General features: G+C 36.2%; 2 protein-coding genes across 5 annotated transcripts in view; both read right to left on the bottom strand.

Moving 5' to 3' along the window:
- AKAP10 (A-kinase anchoring protein 10) overlaps positions 1-24172 on the bottom strand; it is a 78615-nt gene that overhangs the window by 43838 nt on the left and 10605 nt on the right. For 3 of the 4 annotated variants that reach the window (XM_036032949.1, XM_036032950.1, XM_028534475.2), the window contains exons 2-4: positions 21820-21867; positions 20040-20222; positions 17174-17731 (exon numbers count right to left, since the gene is read on the bottom strand). In XM_036032949.1, the coding sequence (XP_035888842.1) occupies positions 17174-17731; positions 20040-20222; positions 21820-21867 (789 nt within the window). Of the gene's footprint in view, positions 1-17173; positions 17732-20039; positions 20223-21819; positions 21868-24172 lie in introns of those variants that run through there. The other variant, XM_036032951.1, reaches the window with a different exon arrangement.
- On the bottom strand, positions 18597-19057 carry LOC114515153 (cytochrome c oxidase subunit 7C, mitochondrial-like). The gene has a single exon (XM_036032952.1). The coding sequence runs from the start codon at positions 18933-18935 to the stop codon at positions 18744-18746; it is 192 nt and encodes a 63-aa protein (XP_035888845.1). The 5' UTR covers positions 18936-19057; the 3' UTR covers positions 18597-18743.

Raw genomic sequence — 24172 nt, 5'->3', positions numbered from 1 at the left:
ACAGAGGCTCCTGCACTTGATACCCTTTTGGACCTTGCCCTATGTCCCTCTTCTTCTGGCTGTTCATTTGTTTACTTTCTATTATCTTTTTTTTTTTTTTTTAAGATTTTATTTATTTATTTTTAGAGAGGGAAGGGAGGGAGAAAGAGAGAGAGAGAGAGAGAGAAACGTCAATGTGCGGTTGCTGGGGGCCGTGGCCCGCAACCCAGGCATGTGCCCTGACTGGGAATCGAACCTGCGATGCTTTGGTTCGCAGCCCGCGCTCAATCCACTGAGCTATGCCAGCCAGGGCTACTTTCTATTATCTTTTAATATAAACCAGTAAACAAAAGTGTTTCCCTAAGTTCTGTGAGCCATTATAGAAAATTATTGAACAAGAGGAAGGTATTGTAAAAATCCCCGATTTATATCTGGTTGGCCAGAAGTATAGGTGACAATGTGTTGTGTATCTGGATAAGCAGTTGTAAGTGGACTGACAACTGGCATCTGAAGTAGTGGTGGGAGCAGTCTTGTGAGACTGAGCCCTTAACCTGTGGATTCTGCACTAAGTCCAGGCAGTTATTATCAGAATGAATTAAACTGGAAAATTCTCAGTTACTGTCCACAGAAAATTAGAGAACTGCTTGGAAAAGCATACATTTTGTGTCAGAAGTGTTGTGAAGAAAAAAATGGATTTCTTTTCTATATGTTAAGAAAATCTGGTGGGCTGGGATGGGAGTAAAAGAAAATTGTACTTGAACAATTAAAATAAAATAAAAAAAAATCTGGCTTCAGATATGTACTTCAAAAAAGGAGTGTTTTAATGGCTTAAGGTAAATGTGGACATGATCTTCTCTGATGCTGCACCTAAGCTTGGCAAGTGGTACTTTCTTAAAGGTTAGTTAGAATGTAGACTCTGAAACTACAACAATGAATTTATATCCTGTTATATTAAAATTGACCAGTCTATCTCCCAAACTCATGATTTTATAACATCATACATTTCCACCATATATTTTGGAAACTATTGGTTTACTGGCTTATGCAGATCTTCCAAATCTATGTTGCATCATAGAGAGTAGAAAAAGAAATCACATCCTCAGTATCACCAATGATCTCATCAGAATACTCTTTTAAAGCTGTGAAGGCACAGAGTGCCTGGAACACAAGTGTTCCAAAACTGTTATTTTCACTTAAAAAGCTTAAATTTTACCATTGGGCAACAAATACTGTCAGCCGTTCTTGAAATAACAAGTTTATTTCATTCATTCCCAAGAAAATGTTTGCCAAAAATCCAAGTCTACATGACCATAGTTTGTCTATAGTCATTCTTACAAGTAAAACTTGTATTCCATTTAAAAAGCAGGTATTTGAATTCACAAAAACAATCGACTACACATGCACTTTTCCTCAACCGAAGTAATATACTTCAGTATGCAGAAGTGCTTCTGTATATTTCTCACATGATTACACAAAAAAGACAGAATTGTGGTGGAAATCATTTTGATCACACAAACCCCCTTGAAAAAGCCTCAGGGACTCTCTCTGGGTGTGTATACCATACTTACAGAACCTGTGGGGTTAGCAGAGTAGCTTATCCCTATTTTTATAGAAAAGAAACTTATATACAAAAAATCAAAATGACTTATTTGAGTCAAAAAGTGCTGGGGTAAGGATGGGGCCAGGGAGAACTAATAGCACAAAGTTCTAGTATGTGATTAAAGTTAAGTTGTTATTAGCTTAAAACAGACTGCTATCGCTCTAAGACCTTCTATGTAAGCTCACTACATTAAGAAAAAAGGAAAATAGGGAGAGAGAAAAAGAGGGAGAAGAGACCTAAAAGACATTCAGAAAACAATAATATAACAACAGAAAATCCCACCCTATCAACAAGTACTTTACTTTTCTAATTTTTTATTTATTGATTTTGAGAGAGAGGGAGAGAGCAAAACAGAGAAATAGCAATTTGTTGTTCCATTTATTTATTCATTCACTGGCTGATTCTTGTATGTGACCTGACCAGGGGTTGAACCTCTAAACCTAACAAGATTACACAGATGCTAGAATTATATAACCACAACAACAACAAAAAGTTTTAAAGAAGCTATTATAATCATGCTCCAAGAGGTCAAACACACGTGAAACAAATAGAAGACTGCCACTACAGAGAAACAGAAGATTTTAAAAAAAGGATATTTTAGAACTAAAAAACATAACAACCCGAAGTTAAAATTCATTGGAAGGACAAAGCACAGTGAAAATGATAGAGGAATGAGTCAGTAAATTTGGGGATAGATGAAAAGAAAGTTTCCAAGAAAAAAATTTATAGAGAAAAGTAAATAGTCTCAGGAACTTATAGGGGAATAACAAATGTATAAGATTTGGGTCACTGAAGTCCTAGAAGGAAAGGAAAAATTTACAGAGCAAAAAAAAATTTTTTTGAAGAAACAATGACAAAAAGCTCTCCTAAATATGGCATGAAACCAAATTTATAAAATCACGCAAGCATCTCAGTGAATCTCAAATACGAAGAAACTAAAAAACTCTATGTTCAGACACTATAAGCAAACTGCTAACATGAAAAGTAATGAAAAGTATCTTGAAAGTGGCCACACGTGTGCAGACACACACAACCTTATGTTAAGTGTAAGGATTCCAAGATGGCAGATTTCTCACCAGAAACCATGGAGGCCACAGGAAGCAAACAACATTTTTTAAAAAAGATTTTATTTATTTATTTTTAGAGAGGAAAGGGAGGGAGAAAGACAGAGAGAGAGAGAGAAACATCAATGTGTGGTTGCTGGGGGCCATGGCCTGCAACCCAGGCATGTGCCCTGACTGGGAATCGAACCTGCGACCTTTTGGTTCGCAGCCCATGCTCAATCCACTGAGCTATGCCAGCCAGGGTGCAAACAACATTTTTAATGTGGTAAAAGAACTATCAACCTAGAATTCTCTACCAAGTGAAAATTATTTCAAGAAAAAGAAAAAGAAACCATTTCTCAGATGGAGGATAACTGAGAGAATTCTTTGACAGCAGAACTGCTCTAAAAAAGTGCTAAAGGAAATTCTTGAGACACTAGTGAAATAACAGAAATGAAAACTGAATTTCAGGAATGAAGGAAGAGATACAGCAAATATCTGGTTTAAATAAAATAGACAATTTTTCTTCTCTTAAATTCTTCACATATAACAGTTGAAAGCAAAATTTAAAATTGATGTTTTTTTTTTTAACATATGTAGTTGACAACTAACAACAAGTAAATAGCAAGGTAAATGGACTATGTAGTGGTAAGGTCACTACCTTCCACTTGAAGTGATAAAGGATTATGTTTAAGCAGACTGTGAAAACTATGTATACTGCAATCCCCAAAGAAACTATTAAAAACCCCACACAAAAAGATATAACAAAGAACTCAATAAATATATTCTAAAAACATTTAAACAATCCATAACAAGCAGAAACTAGGAAATCAAGGAATGGGAAACAGAGAAAACAAAAACCAAATAATAACATGGTAAACTAAATCCAAGCATTACAATTAATACAATCACATTTAGGTTATAATAACAAATATCAATAATTATATTTACATATTACAATTCAAATAAACATACTGTAATAATTATTTAATGTAAATAATTAAAACTTACACTGAAATAAAATTACCACCGCCAACAAAAGACAACATTGTCAGAATAGATTAAGAAAAAACTGACTCAGGAAAATGCTACTTACAAGAAACTTACTTTTAAAACAATGATTGGCCCAAGCAGGTGTGGCTTGGTGGACTGAGCACCTGCCTGCAACCAAAAGGTCACTAGGTCAATTTGGGTTAGGGCATATGCCTGGGCTGCTGGCCAGGTTCCCAGTTGGGGGCATCTGAGAGACAACCTACTTATGATGTTTTTCTCCCTCTCTTTCTCCCTCCCTTCTCCTCTAAAATAATAAATAAAGTATTTTTAAAAAAATGAATGATAAAGGTAGGCCAAAAGTAAATACATGGAAAAAGGTATGATGTAAACACTAATCAAATGAAACTGTAGTGGCTATATAAATCTGGGAGCAGACAGTTCTTACCTCAGAACATGGAGGTTACCACAGATAAACAGCAGCATGACACCCAGCATCAGCAGAACACAAACTCTTTACATTGTACACAAGATATTCACCAAGACATACTATGTCCTAGGTCACTGAAGGATTTTTAAAAATTTTTAAAAGGTGAAGTCATCAAAATACATTCTGACCATAATATAGTTCAGGAATCAGTAACAAAAAAATTCTCCCCAAACTAGGAAACTAAATATATTTCTTTTTTTTTAATTTAATTTTTTAAATTACAGCTTACATCCAATTTTATTTTGTATTAGTTTCAGGTGCACAGCATAGCAGCAATCATATACATCACAAAGTGTTCCCCTCAATATTTCCAGTACCCACCTGGCACCATCCATAGTTATTACAATATCACTGATGATATTTCCTATGCTCCACTTAACATCCTAATGACTATTTTGTAATTCTCAATCCCTCACCTTTTCACCTAGTCTCCCAACACCCCTCCCCCTGGCAACCATCAATTTACTCTCTACAACTATGAATCTGTTTCTATTTTGTTTGTTCCTTTATATTGTTCTTTAGATTCCAAAATGATTGAAATCATAAATGTCTTTCTCTGACTTGTTTCACTTAGCATAATACCCTCTAGGTGCATTCATGCTGCCCAAGTGGTAAGATGTCCTTATTTTTTATGGCCGAATATATTTCACTGTATATATGTACCAATTCTCTTTCAAATAATCTATTGATGGGCACAGGTTGCTTCCATATTTTCGCTACTGTAAATAATGCTGCAGTGAACATAGGGATGCATAAATTCTTTCAAATTAGTGCCTTGGGTTTCTTCTAATATGAATCCAGAAGTAGAATTACTGGGTCATAAAGCAATTCATTCATTCATTCATTTATAATATGTATTTATCCTCAACCAAGAACAATTTTTCATTGCTTTTTAGAGAAGGAGGGGAAAAACATCAATAGAGAATCATTGATTGGTTGCCTTCTGAACATACTAAACTGAGGATCATTCATGCTTGAACCAGAGATTATGTGCTCCAACTGAACATCAAACCTGCAAACTAGGTATGTGCTCTGGCCAGGAATCAAACCCACAAACTTTAGGTAATGGGACAATATTCCAACTGAGTCGCACACTCCAAGGCTTATTTTTAATATTTTTGAGGTACCTACATAATGCTTTCCACAGTAGCTGCAACAATCTGCATTCCCACCAACAGTTTATAAACAAGGGTTCCCTTTTCTCCACCTCCTCTCCAACACTTGTTTGTTGATTTGTTTATGATGGCTATTTTGAGAGGTGTGCAGTGATATTTCACTGTGGTTTTAATTTGCATTTCTCTAATGATTAGTGATGTTGAGCATCTTTTTGTGTATCTGTTGGCGATCTGTATGTCCTCTCTGGAGAAGTGTCTAGTGAAGTCCTTTGCTCATATTTTTCCTTTTTATTGAAATGTATTGGGGTGACACTGGATTTTGTACACATTAAAATTGGTTTGTGTTTTTTTGGTATTGAATAGTATGACTTCTTTATAAATTTTGCATATTAACCCCTTACCAGATGTATCATTGGTGAATATCATCTCCCACTCAGTGGGTTGTATTTTCATTTTGTTAATGGTTTCTTTAGCTGTACAAAATCTCTTCAGTTTAATGTAGTCCCATTTGTTTTTTTCTTTTGTGTCTTTTGCCTGAGGAGATATATCATAAAAATATTACTAAGAGAAATGTCCAAACAGTTCGAGCTTATGTTTCTCCCAAAAGATTTATGATTTCAGTTTTACATTTAGGTCTTTAATCCATTTTCAATTTATTCTTGTATATGGTGTTAATAAAATGGTGTAGATTTTTTTTTGCATTATCTGTCCAATTTTCCTAATACCATTTATTGAAAAGACCACCTTTACCTCATTGTATGTACTTGCCACTTCTATATTAATTGACCACACAGGTGTGAATTTTATTCTGAGCTCTCTCTTTCCACTGATCTATACCTCTCTTTTTATACTAGTACAATGCTGTTTTGATTACTATAGCCTTGAAGTATATTTTGATTCAGGTAGCATGATTCCTCCAACTTCATTCTTCTTTCTCAAGACTGCTGTAGATATTTGAGGTTTTTTGTGGTTTCATATACATTCTTGGATTATTTGTTCTAGTTCTGTTTAAAATGCTGTTATATTTTGAAAGGAAGTGTGTTGATTCTATAGATTGCTTTGGAAAGTATGGACATTCTAACGATGTTAATTCTTCCAATCCATAAACACAGTATATGCTTTTATTTATTTGTATCATCTTCAGTTTCTTTCTTTGGTGGCTTATAATTTCCCCAGTTCACATCTTTTACCTTCTTGATTAAATTTATTACTAGGTATTTTTTTAACACAATGGTAAACTGGATTGTTTTTTTAGCTTACCTTTCTGATAGTTCATTATTGGTGTATATAAATGCAACCGATTTCTGAATATTTATTTTGTATCCTGCTGCTTTGCTGAGTGCATATATCACTCCTAGTAGTTTTTGGTGGAATCTTTAGGTTTCTGTACATACAATATTATGTCATCTGCAAATAATGACAGTTTTACTTCTTTTCCAATTTGGATGCCTTTTATTTCTTCTTCTTGTTTGACTGCTGTGGTTAGGACTTCTGTACTATGTTGAATAAGGGTGGTGAAAGCAAACATTCCAGTTTTGCTCCTGATATACAAGGAAATGGTTTCAGTATTTTCCCCATTGAGTATGAGCTTAGCTGTGGACTTGTCATATACAGTGTTTATTATACTGAGATGGTTCCCTCTATGCCCGCTTTGCTGAGTGTTTTTATCATTGAGTGCTAGATTTTATCAAAAGCATTTTTTGCATTTATTGATGATTTTTATCTTTCATTTTGCTTATGCAGTGTATCAAGTTAATTGATTTGTGAATATTGTACCAACTTTGCATCCTAAAAATAAATCCCACTTGATCATGCTGTATGATCTTTTTAATGTATTGCTGAATATGGCTTGCTAATATTTTGTTTAGGATTTCTGCACTTATTTTACCAGGGATATTTATTGGGCTCTAATTTTCTTTCCTTGTAGTGCCTTTATTTGGTTTAGGAATTAGGATACTTCTCTCTTAAAACACACTTCAAGAGTCTTCCTTCCTCTTGAACTTTTGAAATAGTTTGAGAAGGATAACTATTAGTTCTCTGAATGCTTGGTAAAATTTACCTGTGAAACCATCGACCCAAGACTGTGGTTTACTGGGAGTTTTTTAAATTACTGCTTTGATTTTATTACTTTTAATCGGTCTTCAAATTTTGTTTCTTCTTGATTGTTCTGGAAAGTTGTGCATTTTTAGAAATTTATTAATTTCTTCTGGACTGTCAAATTTGTTGGCATGTAGTTACTCATAATATTTTCATAGAATCCTTTGTATTTCTGTTGTGTCAGTTTTACTTGTCTTTTATTTCTGACCCCATTTATTTGAATCCTTTCTTTTATTATTCTTGATGAGCCTGGTTAAAGGTTTATCAATCTTGTATATCTTTTCAAAGAACCAGCTCTTGGTTTCATTAATCTTTTATACTACTTTTGTTAGATTCTTTTATTTCCACTGTTCTTTATTATTTCCTTTTTTGGGGCTTTTTCTGGTTCCTAATTTGGGGCTTTGTTTTTTGTTCTTTTTCTGGTTCCTATACATGCAAGGTTAGATTGTTTATTTGAGATTTTTCTTCTTTCTATAATGCTATGAATTTCTCTCTTGGGATGTCTTTTGTTCCATCCCATACATGTGAGGTTATTGTAGTTTTATATTGATTTGTCTCAAGGTATCTTTTGATTTCTTCATTGCTCTCATTGTTAAACCATTCATTGTTTAGTAGATGTTATTTAGCTTCTATGTGTTTGTGTTTTTTAGCTTTTTCCCTGTAATTCATTGGGAGTTTCATAGCACTGTGGTTGGAGAAGATACCTCATATGATTTCAATCTTCTTAAATTAATTATTGAGTCTTGTTTTATGGCCTAACACATGCTTTGTGCTAGAAAATGCTCCATGTGCACTTGAAAACAATGTATATTCTGCTGCTTCGGGGTGAAAGCTCTGAATATGTTAACTAAATCCTTCTGGCTTAGTGTGCCATTGAAGGCCACTGTTTCCGTGTTGATTTTCTGTCTGGAAGAGCTATCCATTGATGTCAATGGGGTGTTAAAATATCCTAGTGTGATTGTATCACTGTTGATCTCTCCATTTTTGTCCATTAAGTCTTGCTTTATATATTTAGGTGCTTTTATGTAGGGTGCATACATGTTTACAAGGGTTACATCCTCTTGTTGGATTGCTCCTTTTATCATTAATGTAGTATCCTTATTTGTCTCTTACTATAGCCTTTGTTTTAAAAGTCTATATTGTCAAATATAACTATTGCTACCCCAGCTTTTTTAAAATTTCTGTTTGCATGAAATAACTTTTTCCACCCCATTACTTTCAGTCTGTGTACGTATGTTTTTGTTCTGAGGTGGGTCTCGTGTGTGTGTGTGTGCATATAGTTTGTCCAGACGGTATCCAGCCATGCAATATGAAAAGTAGAGACATTTATTGAAGAAGATATAACATTGTATGTATGGCAATGATGTCTCAGTCCCCTTCAAAGCAGATACCTTGGACACTCACACAGTTCTCCCAATCACCATCAGCTGCCCTGTCATATTTTCCTGAATCTTATTAGCGGTCTGAAATCTCTTCCCTTTCAAAGATGATTTTAGTTTTGGGAAAAGCCAGAAGTCACAGGGTGCCAAATGTGGGTTGTAGGGGGGCTGAGTCCCCTGGGTGATTTGATGTTTTGTGGAAAAACTCTGAACAAGACATGATGCATGAGAGGGTGCACTGTGGTGATGAAGCTGCCAATCACCAGCTGCCCATAGCTGTGGCCTTCTGAATCATCAGAATAGTTTCCATGGAGGACTGTTCAAACTTAATGCAAAACTTAATGCAGATTCATTGCTCTACTCACTCAGTCATTTTGAATGTGATGGCCACACAGTACAAATGCTCACTCAATGGCGTCTACTGACCCCACTCACTAGTACAGTGAAATTGTCATTGTTCAGGCATGCACATTCCAGTCCACTTTCCTTGGCTGCCAGGTTACATCAATGTCACCCAAACTGTTCTCATTATATTAACAATGGCTGGACTTTTTCTATTTATATTTATATATGTATACATATTTTTATATGTGTATATATATCTTGATCGTGTTCTGTTATCCATTCAGCTACCTGTCTTTTGATTGGAGCATTTAAGATATTTACATTTAAAGTGATTATTGATATAGGTACTTATTTATTGACCTTTTGTTCTTTTAACTATGTTCCCCTTGGAGGTTTTTGCCTTTCTTCTTGTTCTTATAACACAACAGAATGCCCTTTAACACATCTTGTAATATTGGTTTGTTGGTAATGAACTCCTTTAGCTTTTTCTTCTCTAGGAAACTCTTAATTTCTCCTTCAATTTTAAATGATAACCTTATTAGGTAGATAGTCTTGGCTGTAAGTCCTCACTTTTCATCACTTGGAATTTCTGTGCCAGTCCCTTCTGGCTTGAAGTGTTTCTGTTGATAAATCAGCTGACAGTCTTATGGGAGTTCCCTTGTAAGGTAACTGTCTCTCTCTTGCTGCTTTTAAGATTCTCTGTTTTTAACCTCTGCCATTTTAATTATGATGTCTTGGTGTGGGCCTCTTTGGATTCATCTTCTTCGGGACTTCCTTTTCTTCCTGGATTTGTGTGTCTTTTTCCATCACCAGATTAGGAAAGTTCTCAGTCATTATTTCTTCAGAAGGTTCTCAATCCTTTGCTCTCTCTTCTTCTGGTACCCCTGATGTGGATATTATTACATTTTGTTATCCCAAAAGTCTCTTAAACTATCCTCATTTTTTAAAATTCTTTTTTTTTCCTTTTAGCTGCTCTAATTCTGTGGTTTTTGCTATCCTGTCTTTCAAATGACTGATTTAAACTTCTACTTTATCTAGCCTACTTTTGATTCCTTTTATTGTAGTCTTTTCAGATACTAATTAATTAAATTAATTTCTGACTGGTTCTTTTTTTATGATTTCTATGTCCTTTTTATGCTGCGAAACTTCTCACTCAGTTCCTTAGGTATTCTTATCACCATTGTTTTGAACTCTGTATTGGTAGATTGCTTGTCTCCATCTCACTTAATTTTCTGAAAATTTCTCTGGTTCTTCCATTTGGGGCCTGTTTCTTTGTCTTTCCATATTGGCTGCCTTTGTGTGTTTGTCTGTGTGTTAGATACATTTGCTACGTCTCCCAGTCATTGTATGGTGGCCTTATCAATAGGTGTTCTGTGGGACCCAGAGGTATACTCTCCCTGATCACCTGATATGGGTGCTCTAGGAATGTCCTTGGTGTAGATTATGTGGACCTTCTTGTTCTAGTTGAATCTTGATTGCTGCTAGCCTGCTTGTGTATGGGGTCAACCCTCAGACTGGCTGATGATGAGGATCAACCCCAACCACAGTGTACTAGCAGCTGTTCAAGTGCTGATCACAGAAAGCACAATTCGATTCAGGAGGGTCTGGTGCCTTTCTAAGATCTCCCTTTGGATGTGTCACTTGTGGAGCTACCTGGGTTCTGCTCTGATGATGACTTAAGTCTTCCACTGGGTCTGTTGGTTCTGGAGTCTCTTGCAGGGGAATCAGGTGCCAATTAATGTCATATACTGACTGTGACTAGCCCTCACCAATCTGTTTGGAGTTACAAAGTGATCTAGTCTTGTGGCTGTCTCTGCTGGGCCTGGGCTTGTGTGGGAAGGGCCAGGCTGTGCCCCAAAACCAGCTTCCACCTTTATTAAGTCCAGGGCCAGGAAGGCAAAAGGCCTAAGGCACCTTGCAATCAGCCTCCCACCTGAAGGCTGCCTATTAGGCTCACTCACTGAAAAAGCCTCTTGCAGCATGTGAGTTCTATGAGGGTCTCAGTGAATCACCAGGTACCTGCAAATCTTTGTTGTGAGAAAAGGTCTCAGGGGGTTATCAGGGTGAGGCCAGTAGAGTATATCAGGCCCAAACAGACCAGGATTTGGCTGTGTGAAGGTAGGGTTCTGTAATAGTCAGGCAGGCAAAGGTAAACTGGCCGCCCTGCCCACTGCCACAGAGCCAATCAGTCTGTCCCAATTCTGCCTGAAGCTCCTCAAGAGCTTTGAGCTCAGCAGAGCAGGACTTCAGAAGCCAGGAGGGTTGAGCTAGTGGATCCCCTGTGGGGATAGGTATGAGCACTGCTCAGGTTCCGGGGAGCAGTGGAGGATGGTCCCCACCCCAGAGCCACACAACTCAGTCTATGATAAACCCAAGTGTTCCCATACCTCTATAACAGGGGCCCAGGTAGCTACCTGCTTTGCAAGGTGTGAGCTCCACATTGCAGGGTGACTGTGAAGCAATTTCATTCTCACAGGCCGATGGAATACAGTGGGGAGTGCTCAACTCAAGAAAGATGGCATCTGTGGGCTATGTGGGGGAGGAACTCAGCACAGGGACACTGATGGCTGTTCATCCTGCTCTCTCCCTGGAGCCATAAAACCCAGTCTCTCCTTGCATGACTCTAGTCTGCTTTGAGTCATCACCTGCCCTCTACCAGGGCCCAACACGAGTGGCTATGAATGTGATTTTGTGCACTGGCCCTTTAAGAGGGCACCTGGGTTTGTAGAAGATTCCTGTCTCTTCCTGATGGACAGAATCCCCACTGAGTTTCACGGCCAGATGATATGTGGGCTCCTCTTTCTGGCTCTGGTGCTCTGGGCTGGGGAGCCGAGTAAAGGGCTGAGACCCCACGCTCCTTAGGAGTGGCACCTTTATAGATGAGATATCCCTCTGGTTTCTCAGCCACTGCACATGGATGCAGAACCAGCACTTTTTGCACCTCCACTCTTTCTACCAGTCTTGATGTGGCTTCTTGTGTCAATTCTTATGTAAAGACTTCTGTTCAGCTAGTCTTCAGTTGGTTATTCAGGTTGATTGTTCTATATTTTAGTTATAACAATTTAGTTTGGTCCTGGGAGGAGGTGAGTGTAACTTCTACCTCCTTTGCTGCCATCTTGGATCCTCTCAACATATTTAGAAATAATCCATGGGCAAAAGGGTAAGAACCAAGGGAAGTTAGATATTTAACTTTTGCTCAGTTCAAAATATGTGGGATGTTCCTAAAGCAGTGGTTAGAAGGAAACTTATAGCATTAAATGTTTATCTTAAAAAAGAAAGATCTCAAATGAGTAATCTAAGTTTTCCACCTTAATAAACTACAAAAAGAATAAAATAAATCCAAAACAAGCAGGAGGAGGGAAAAACATACAGAGCATAAAATTTATTAAACTGAAAACAGAAAAACAACAGATAAAAGTCAATTAATCAAAAGCTGACTCTTTGAAAAGGACAAATAAATCCCTACACACACTTACAAACAAAAAGGAGACATAATTGCCAATATCAGGAATGAAAGAGGGATATTACTGTAAACCCAAGATTAAACAGATATTAAGGTGATGGTAGATAATTGCATACCTATATTAAAGAATATGATTAAATTAACAATTCCTTAAAAACCATAAATGACTAAAATTCACTAAAAAAGATAATCTGATCAATCTTACACACACTAAAGAAACTGAATTCATAAAACATTCTGGAAAAACAAAATTCTAGGCTCTTGCAAACTCTACCAAACATTTTGTAAATATTTTGTTTATTTATTTTTAGAGAGAAGGGAAGGGAAGTAGAGAGGGAAAAAAACATCAATGTGTGGTTGCCCCTTACAAACCCCCATCTCCCAGGACCTGGTCTGCAACCCAGGCATGTCCCGACTGGGAAAAGAACTGGTGACCCTTTGGTTCGCAGGCTGGCGCTCAATCCACTGAGACACACCAGTCAGGGCCCAAACATTTAATACCAATTCTACACAATCTCTTTTAGAAAACAAAAGAGGTGGAAAACTTTCCCAACTCATTTTTGGGGCCAGCATCACACTGACGCCAAAACCAGACAAAAGCAGTACAGGCAAACTAAAGACAAACATGCATTATAAGCCAAGAAATAAAAATGCTTAGGAAAACAAATCCAGCAACATAAAAAGAATAATATACCACAACCAAATGTGTCTTGCCATGAGGATGCAAGCTTATTAAAATTAAATAATAGTCAATGCTCTGTTAACAGGCAAAAAAAATCACATGGTTATATCAAACGACACAAAAATATATCTGACGAAATTCAATACCATTCAAGATTCAAGCAGCCCTAAATAAACAATTAAGAGAAGGGAATTTCATCTACTTGATAAAGGGCATTTACAAAAACCTCATAGCTAAGCTCATATGTAACAGTGACTCTGTTCTCACCACTCCTAATCAATATGGTACAGGAAGTATCAACTAGTGTAGTAAGACAAGAAGAAGAAAAAAAAACAGATTGGAAAGGAAGAAACAATCAAGTCTCCATCCACAAATAACATGATTGTCTATGTAGAAAATCTCAAGCAATCTACCCAAAAAGCTCCCAAAAGTAATCAGTGAGTTTAGTAAGGTCACAGGATAGACTGTCAACATATGAAAGTCAGTCATATTTCTAATAAACTAGCATAAAAAAATCAGAACAAAAAATTTTTAAATACCATTCACAAAAGCACTGAAAAAATACTTAGATCTAAGTCTGACAAAACATGTAAAGAATCTTTATGCTAAAAGCTATAAAATGCTAAATAAATGAAGAGGCACACCATGTCTCTGGATTGTAACACCCAACACAGTTAAATTCTCCCCAAAGTGACCTATTGCTTGAATGTAATTCCAATACAAATCCCAGCAGGGTTTCTCATAGATAAAGATAAGATTACTCTGAAATTTATGTTAAAATAAAATAAACGAGCCCTGGCTGGCATAGCTAAGTGGATTAAGCGCGGGCTGCGAACCAAAATGTCGCAGGTTCAATTCCCAGTCAGGGTACATGCCTGGGTTGCAGGCCATGACCCCCAGCAACCGCACACTGATGTTTCTCTTTCTCTGTCTGTCTCTCTCTCTCTCTCCCTCTCTCCCTCCCTCCCTCTCCCTCCCTCCCTCCCTCCCTCCCTCTCTCTCTCTCTCTCCCCCCTCCCTTCCTTCTCTAAAAATAAATAAATATTTTTAAAAAATAAAATAAACTAGAACAGACAAAACAATCTGAAAAAGAAACAACACAGTTGGAAGACTCATACTACCAAATTTTAAGACTTAAACTAAGTCTCTAAATTACACAGGGTTGGCATTGGTGAAGAAATAGACACATACAATGGAACACAGCAGAGTCCAGAAATAGACCTATACTAAGACAACCAAAGTACAAAGGCAATTCAATGTAGTAAGAGCAGTCTTCTCAATTAGTGGTGTTGGAATAATCAGGTATCCTCATGCAAAAATAAAACAAAAAACTTGACCTAACCATCATACCTTACATTAATTCAAAACAGACCATATATCTAAATGTAAAGTACAAAATCATAGTATTTTCATAAGAAAACATAGAAGAAAATCTTCATGACCTTTGATTAGGCAAAGAGCTCTTAGGTATGACACCAAAAGTATAATCCATAAAAGAAGAACTGATAAACTGAATTTAATCAGAAAGTTCTTTTGCTCTGTGAAAGATGCTGTTAAATGAATGAAAAAAATCAAGCTATAAACCAGAAAACATTTGAAAATCGAGGTCTTATATCCAAAACATATAAAGAACTCTCAAAATTCAACCATAATAAAATAATCCCCAAAATATGGGGAGAGACCTGAACAATTTACCCAAAGAACATATATAGATGGCAAAGATGTACATGATTCAACGTCATTAACCATTAGGGAAGGGCAAAGTAAAACTATAATGAGATACCACTACACATCTGTTAGAATGACTTAAAAACACCCAAATAAACAAAAAGCCAGTTATACTAAGTGCTTGCAAAGAGACAAGCAAATAGAATTCACTGCTGGTGAGAATGCAAAATGGTAGAGGCACTCTACAAAACAGTCTGGGAGTTTCTTACATACTTAAATACACACCACATAATCCAGCACCCCCATAAGATATTTACTACCCTAGAGATATAAAAACTTTGTCTACACAAAAGCCTATAAACAAATGTTTATAACAGCTTTATTCATAATCATCAAAACTGGAACATATCCAAATGTCCTCCAATAGGTGGATAGATAGTACCACCATACAATGGAATACTACTTAGCAATAAAAAGCAATGAACTATTGATATAAGCTACATAGATGAGCTTCAAAGCTATTATGCAGAGTAAAAGAAACCAGGCTAAAAAGCTATGTACTACATAATTCACTTATATGGCATGCTGGAAAAGGCAAAATTAGAGAATGAGAATGGATCAGTGATTTCAAGTATTAGAATACAGAGGGATTTAACTACACAGGTGGCAAAACAGATCTTTAGCCTGCTTATGATAACAGTTACAGGATTCTATCATGTGTCAAAATTCATACAAGTATAAGTCAAAAAGGTCAACTGAACTGCACATAAATTTTAAAGGTAATGTAAAAAGGAAAAAACAATATTCTTTTAATAACTCCACTACTATTTCTATTTTTTATTGAAATAAAGTACCACCAAAACAAAGACAGTTTCCAAAAAACAATAAAGGATATTACAATTATAGAAACAGACTCTGGATCTCCATTTCTAGAACCAGCATAGGCTAGATGCTCAACAAAACTCTTCCCAACACTAAATTCTCCTGAAATGCTTTTAGAAAGTGTATCAGAGCTTGTGGTAAAGTACAGGAAATGAGAGGCAGAAACAAGTACAGGCTGCTTCCCTGATCTGAAACCTCTGGAGCTGGTAATCTTTTAGAATTCAGAACTGGGGGGAGGGTGTTTACAAAGGTCACACACTGTATTAACATATACCCCAGCAGCACGTGGACAGTACACCTCATATTCAAACATATTCATATTTCTGCAATAATACCAGTTCATACTGGTTCAGGGCAAGTTTCATTGACCTTAAAAATAACTGGTAGCAGTTGACATTTGATGGATTTCTGAATTGTAGGTAAGGAATTGTGGACCCATCGAAGCTAGTGTACATCAAGAGTAAAAGTGTAAGACAGGAAGGGTATTCACCTGAGAAAAACCACCAAGTTCAAGAGACTTAGAGCTTGCAGTTTCAAGGGCTGTTGCTCAGGGCTCAAAAAATGCTTGAAACATTTGGTTCAGAAGACTGAACCAAAATAATGCCTAGGCAGTGTATGGGAAGTCTGTCCCTACCCCACAGTTTTGCTGTGAACTTTAAACTGCTCTAAAAAATAAAATCTTAATAGAAAAAGAAAAAAGTGGACAAGAAAAAGAACAAAAAGAAAATCATCTAGCCCTTTGAGAAACCAGGAACAAATACGACAACAAACAGAGGTTGTCTAGTTAGAATTCCAGAAGGTGATAATTAAAAAATGAGTACATAATTTCCAAATAGAGAATTAAAAAAGAAAGGTGTTATTGTCCTGAGTCTGGCTATATTCTAGCTCCCCACTTACTATATAGCCTACCTCAACTTACTTAACCTTTCTAAGCCATGGTTTTCTCATGTAAAACGGGATAATAATGCCTACCTCACAGAAGTGTTGTTACTAGTAAATGAAATCTAAGTATAGCCCTTAGCACAGAACTCAATAAATGTCACCCTCTAGAAATTAAAAAATACATTTATCTGTAAAGTACAGTCAGGCTGTAATAAAATTAAGGCAGACAGGATGGACTAAGCCTATCTGGATAATGCTTTGATTTCAAAATCTGTAGAAGGAAAAAGCAGGATGGTAGTTGACCCTTAACTTCTTAACTCTGCTAACATTCTCCTTAGAGGATCCAATCACTATAGATATCCATTTGGCTCCTCCCCCATCTATACACTGATCCTATTCCAGGGCATTTGCCAAATCCTCCTGAATTTGAAAGTTGATACGGGAGAAAAAAATTATTCCACGCCTTTTATTCCTTATCTCAAGTTCCATTTTGTACATTGCTAAAAAACAAACAAAACAAAACCAGAATAAAGAGACAGATGGAAATCACATACTTACTTTTCATTAGTTTTCCTGATAATTCCTTTAGTGGAGAAGAGAGACTATTTGTCCTGGCTACTTTAAGTCTTGGGGAGGATTCTTGGGTTTCCACGGAAACTTCCTGAGCTTCTCTTCTGGCCATTTCAAGGTGGAAAGAATGGGCACTGTCACATTTCTGGGAAAGGAGCAAGTGATTCTCGGTGTTGCTAGTTCTATAATTTAGATCAGTTCCTTCTGATTGAGTCATAAGCAACTGGGCTGAGCTAGAATCCTCTAATCCCTTGTCAAGAGACTCAGTTACAAAAGATGTTGCAGTTTCTTGCTTTTTAGATGGAGAGACCGGCTCAGCCAATGAGCTCTGCTTCACTGTGTTCAGACTGTGTGCTCTTATTCGGGACCACGTCGTGGAGTGAAAACTTTCAGCTTCTAACCAAAACTTCACCAAATGCTCCATTCTCCGCAGTTCCATGAATTGAATAAAGTAAGGGAGGACAACAGTGTCATGCAACACTTGTTCAAGGGTCTTTGAAAGGCTGGATTTGGCCTCTTGAATCTGGTAGTCCAGACAAGACCTGCCTAAAAAAAGCAAAAGAATTTTAGCAGTTCAGTAACAAACATGTAAATGACAAGTTAGTCATTTACCTTTAGCATCAAAGTTCTTCATAAGTTTACTTCCTACCAATGTAAATGAATAAAAAACTAGAAATAGTATGGTTTTAGTTTCTATACAAGCAAAGAAACAACTGTCCAAAACCTTTTAAAATTATTAAAAAGTTCTATGTTATACAAATAATCCTTACATTTCTTTTAATGGCAATTCAGATCATTTAAATCCTTTAAAAAAAATCTTATGATACTAGTCCCAAAGCAAGAAAAAAAAGGCTAGTAAAATTTTTTAAAAATATTCTACCTCATTAAAAATCCCAGGAAAGCAAATTAATACAAGATAACACTTTTGCCTGTCAAATTAAAGATTTTTTTTCAAAAATCAGTAACAAGCACTAACAAGTGTACAACAAAACATGAAGCATTCTCAGACACTGATGATGAGACTATAAACTGGCAAAACCTTTTTGGAGGAGCATTCAGTAACAGATAAGAAATCTTAGCAATATTAATGACTGTCAATCCAATAACTCCACTTCTAGGAATTAACCCTAAGGAACAATTGTGGATATGTAGATATATTAGAAAAGTGTTATGAACTCTCAGCATTATTTAAAACAGAATAAAGAGTAGCTCTAAAATTTTATCTTTAAAAATAAAACTAAACTTAATAAAAACAAGTTTATTTTACATTTAATTAAATTTAAATAATAACCACAGCTATTAGAAAAAAATTAAATCTTTAACTGTCACAGGATAACATAAACAGGTCATTTTCATAAAATTGACTGATGGCTTCATCAATTTTTTTTTCATTATCACATTTTATATTTCAGAGAAGAGGCATTAAGGATTCATGCCATAAGTTTATTTACAAACACACTAGTATGTCGAGTTCAACAGCTTGATCCATTTTTCAAAGAAGCTGCACCTCTTAAAATGCTCCTCTTCATATCTGTTTCATGGATTAACTAAAACATCCTTATTTTTTAAGCAGTTGGTGTCTTACAATAAGGAATGGTGCAGCAAATACAGATCCAAAATACAAAGTCATCATAGCTAGTAACCACCACTTGTTTTTCACCAGAAATGGCAAATTCTTCCCTGGACCTTCCTTATAGTGGCTCCTACGGGCAACAGAGGTTGTGAATCTCTGAATGCTCTGTCCCAACATTTTGCTGTTGGAAGCCCTGCAAAATGGGCATAAACTGAAAGTGGAAAAAATGGCGCTATCACACTAAGACCTTTTTTCGTGACCTTGTCCCCTTTTCGTGCCTTCATCAATTTTTCAAAAGGGCTTTTCTTAATCTTTTGCTATTCAAATCAGATTCTTTGAAGCAATTCACATGTCATCATCCTTGCTGACTTTCTTGTCAATGTTAACTAGTCCATCTTTGTAGACATTAGTTTCATGAACTTCAGGAAATCCTGATCTCCTGCAAGACTTACCATTTTCTCAACTAAACTTTTAATTTTGAGATATAGTTGGTTCATGTGCAGTTGTAAGAAATCTCCTGCATATCTTTTTTGGGTGGGGGGAATAGTAAGTTATTTTAACACAACAGGGATGCTACTATATATACTGCTATGTAACCTGCTTTTTTCACTTTAACATATCTTAGACATTTCTCCATGTCTTCGTCAGACATTTAAATGTCTACAAAGTATTCCTGAGTATGGATATACCAAAATTTGCCCACTTCTCTATTAATGGGTATTTATATGCTGTTCCTAATTTTTTCCTATCACAAGAATACTACAGTGAATAGCCTTATACATACTTATGTATATATCTTTATGAATATATGTGAGGTATCTGAGGACTACATTGTATATATTTTGATAAATATTTCCAAATTGCCTTCTAAAAATTCTTCAACAATTTACAGTTCCACTAAAAACAAGTGGCTATTTCTCTACATCTACATTAACACTCAAATACTCAAACTTGAAATACTTGCTAATGTGTTGGGGGAATATTAACTTTTTATTTAATTTGCATTTCCCTGATTATTAGTGAAATGAGGCATCTTTTTCACACAGGCAATGTATACATTCTTCTGAAAATGGCCAATTTTTCTATTGGGTGTGCTTTATATTTTGTATTTATAGGAACAAATGGTGCTTCCATTACACTTACAGCTGCTATTTTAATTAAAATACACTTTTCTCAAAGCTCCTTCCAATTATACAGTTCAGTATAAATTGGCAGGAGTTTCACATAATATACTCAACTCCTTCCTCCTTTGTAAGTTAACAAAAAGTAATTGTCACTTACCCAAGTCACCAAAATGAGCGGCCTCCATGTGGCTTGGCTGCTTCTTAAGTGTTGCTGTCCTGCTACTTGAAAAGGAGTCCATGTTGGCAGAAATGGCATTGATTGCAACATGACTTGGTCCTGCAGCCTCCAGCAAGGCATGATTTTTAGTGCTTTTTTGTGGGGAATGTACGGATATTGAGGCTATAATTTTCAAAAAATTGTTAAAAATTAAACAAAAATTGGTAGTTTCTAAGCTGTCTCAAAAGAGGGCTTAAAAAGAACTTCAAGAATTAAGTTCTGCAACATTTCTCTGAAGTGAGCACACTCAATAAGACTTAAGGGAAAGGTAAATTAATTAAACAGCAGAAAAGTAGAAAGAAATGCCGTATTATTATTTATAACTCTCAAAATACTGGAAACGTGAAAGAGATCTTTCTTCGAGAAGTTCTCTGAGGACAGACAATACCAAAGCCAGCAGCCTTTCTGAAAATGGGCGCTTTTCATTCCTTAACCCTTGCTTGCCCAAGGAACAAAACTAAAACTACAGATTAAAACCTGTAATTTAATCTATTACTCCTTGAGATGTATTTATAAAAGAATGCAGTTAAGAACATGAATATTTATACCTGTTTTCAGGTATCTATATTTATTGGTCATTCAATAAGAGTTATGCAATGAAGCTATCTTCAAATGATTTTTTTCAATTAAGTTAGGAATGCTAAGCACGGATTGTTTACTGTCATAAACAGAGTGCGAGCATGAAATTTTTTTTTAGCCTGGTATAGATTTAGAAATTAGGTAGGCCAATCCTTTCATTCTACAAATAAAGACTCTAAAGACAGTGCCATGACTCAAAGTTGTACTGTTAGTGTACAAGAGTGGTGTGCCTCAGACATCCAAGGGTCTCCTTTTTAGTACAACCAGATCTAGTCTTCACAAGGCTCTGCTTAACTAAGGGCTTTTAGCCTCTATCAACGCCAATCATGTTAGAGGTAGTATACCTAACATGGAATTCGGCTGGCTTTTAATTATTAGAAATAAGCAGGAAATCATCTTACAAATCTCAGACAAGTTATAATTAGTTGCTCTGGCAAACTGAGCATATAGACTTAATATTCAATGCTACTCACACAACATATAAACATTTGAAAGAAAAATATAAATAAGTAGCAATCCACAGATTTCATGTAAATAAATTCCATTTATAAAATTTATACATAATGGCTATGGAAATAACTTCCATTATCAATTTCCCATTCTAATCTTTACACACTGACAGAATGAAATCAATCAAAACTACAGCAGAGAGTACAACTCAAGAAAGTCTTATGAATAGGGACAATACATTGATTCTAATAAAGTACTCAGTAAATTTTAAATTAAGGCCATTCATCCAAAGTAATGAAGTGTGAACTATAACCACCCATACTTTTGGATAAACAGAAAACCAACCTGTGCTGGCAGTGCCATCATTCATCTGTAAGTTAACAGTACTCTTCGTGGTTTTTAAAAAATAAAGTCAACTAATCACCAGGAACAATTAAATACGTGATTAGTAAGAAAGGCACTGGTTCACTGTAATTACTAGGACAACCAACGGATGCTTAGTAAAAAAGCCTACCATATGCTAGGTGTTGAAGAGCATATAAAAGTTAAATGGAAATAAGTCAATCATAAATAATTCTAAGAAAAGGCAGAAATGATTAATGGCAAAAGAAGGGAGAAGATAACAGGATTAAAAAGCCCATAAGTGCAAAGCACATCACTTTTTAATACAGTGGAATGCTGCTCAACTCACCTTTAACTGTCTTGGCATCTGAGGTCTTATCTTGTTCTCTGCCTTTCACTAGAAGATAAAGAGCATCATGACCAACCTTTCCAGTAAAAAAAGATACATTGTATACACTATAAAAATTAGACAAGCTTTATTCTAACAGATGAGTATTCAAAATTCTATTATACATGGCTGGAATGACTGGGGGAGGGGTCAGGGCACGCAGTCACCAGGGGAGGTTTCTCTAAGGAAGTGACCTCTGAACAGCATTCAGTCTCGAACACTGAGTGTGCTGTGGAGAGACAATGTCAGAATTCCTGGGTTCAAATTCTGGCTCTGCCACCTATTGGCCATGGGATCATGAACAAGTAACTTTATTCCTCTGGGTCTCAATTTCATTAATTTATAAAATTAGGTCTGTAATAATAATACCTACTTTAGTGGGTTGTGGATGAAAAAATAAATACTTCTAAAGGGCTTAGAGGAATAACCATCACACAGTAAATTTAGGACGTTAACTAATGTTACCATGTACTAACCACTACTGAAGAAAAAGCTCTTTGGTTGTGTATCACATCTTATTTGTTGTGTATCCCCCACCACGGCATCAAACACAAACATTCTAAACTTACAAACATATGAAACTCCTAATACTCAAGGTTTAACAACTTGTTTCTTAAAAAATCACACAATCCCCCTGTAGCACACAAAACAATGGAGCTTCTATTGCAGATGCTCTAACAACATGTCCTGGAAAGGCAAGTGCATGGCAGCCCAGGCCAAGTATGAACTCTTACAGGGTCTAACATAAGACTATTTTTAACTCTCTTTTCTGATGGCTTTCCAACATACAATTTTCTTTATCCTTGCCATGAAAATACTATCAGAATGAATCCCACAATATAACCATCTCTCTACTTGTGTTCTTCAACATTGAAGGGCAGCAGCAGAAAATAACTAGCTCTCACAGTATCTGATAAATCAATCCATCAACAAATACTTGGGTGCCTATTACATACCAGACACACTCCTGACTCAGACAGGAGAGTCCTGCTTCAAGAAGTCCATGTGCAAGTGTGTGGAGACAAACGCGGACAAAAGTTAAGGTAATTTCAGGTACAGATCACTGGTTTTTGCAGCTCTTCCAGCATCTGCCAATGCACTTCATCCATTTGAAACACGAATTTATCTTGGCTTCCATGACACTCCACTGTTCCAGTTTTCTAGCCACTCCTTACTTACCTTGTAACTTTGGCTGACCTCTCCTCTGCCCAGTTTCTAGGGGAAAGGGCTTGGACCCCCTTTCTTTTCACCACATAGAGACGCGGGCAAAAGTAGATGTAATGTTGTAAGAACACAAAAGTTTATTCTCATATTATTACTTATTAAGTGTTGTGTTACTGATTTGTATGACAACTTAAACCTACGTTGCCCCACTGTGTGTATGTGTATGTATTTCCTGGATAATCTTATCTATTCTCAAGGCTTTCAATACCAAAGATATGCCATGGTTCCTAAATTTATATCTCTAGTCTAAATAGTTTTTTTAAAAGATTTTATTTATTTATTTCTAGAGAGGAGAAGGGAAGAAGACAGAGAGGTAGAGAACATCAATGTGTGGTTGCCTCTTATGTACTCCCAACTGGGGCCCTGGCCTGCAACCCAGGCATGTGTCCTAAGAATCAAACCCGTGACCCTTTGGTTTGCAGGCCAACACTCAATCCACTGAGTCACACCAGCCAGGGCTCTAAATCGTTTTTTTGATCTTAAATTCAGTTACTTAACCACCTACCTTACATCTATCATTCCCTTTAACCCAAGTGAAATGTACCATCTTTTCCCAAACCTGTTCCTACTGCAGTTTTAGTGTTCTCTCATAAATGGCACACCATCTTCAAACAGTTTCTCAGGCCCCAAATCTGGGCTTATCCTTAACATGGTCTCTCCCTTACTTCCCACACCCAAATCATTACTTATAAAACCAACTGATTCTACCACAAAAATATACCAATACAGTTCCACTTTGCCACACTCGATGCACTGTTATTTCACCCATCAGATCTTCCATTCAATATTTCAAACATGAAAGTACACACACAACCTGACTTCACCAAATATTAGCATTCAGCCTTATTTCCTTTTTCCCCTCTATATATTATACATATAGTTAAAGGTTCTTATGACTCACTACCTGATCTGTATATTCCTCTTTTCTTCTTGTAGATAAATATATCCTAAATTAGGTACATTGACTGACATGCATGGTTTTTTTTGTTTTTTTTTTTCTTAAAGATTTTATTTATTTATTTTTAGAGAGGGAAGAGAGGGAGAAAAACATGAATGTGCGGTTGCTGGGGGCCACGGCCTGCAACCCAGG

Source organism: Phyllostomus discolor, chromosome 8, assembly GCF_004126475.2.
Source record: "Phyllostomus discolor isolate MPI-MPIP mPhyDis1 chromosome 8, mPhyDis1.pri.v3, whole genome shotgun sequence".
Lineage (NCBI taxonomy): Eukaryota > Metazoa > Chordata > Mammalia > Chiroptera > Phyllostomidae > Phyllostomus > Phyllostomus discolor.
This window is presented reverse-complemented; position numbering and strand designations above follow the sequence as displayed.

Excerpts from the sequence above, each read along its gene's own strand:
- LOC114515153 (XM_036032952.1), bottom strand. The coding sequence starts at position 18,935 with ATGTTGGGACAGAGCATTCAGAGATTCACAACCTCTGTTGCCCGTAGG.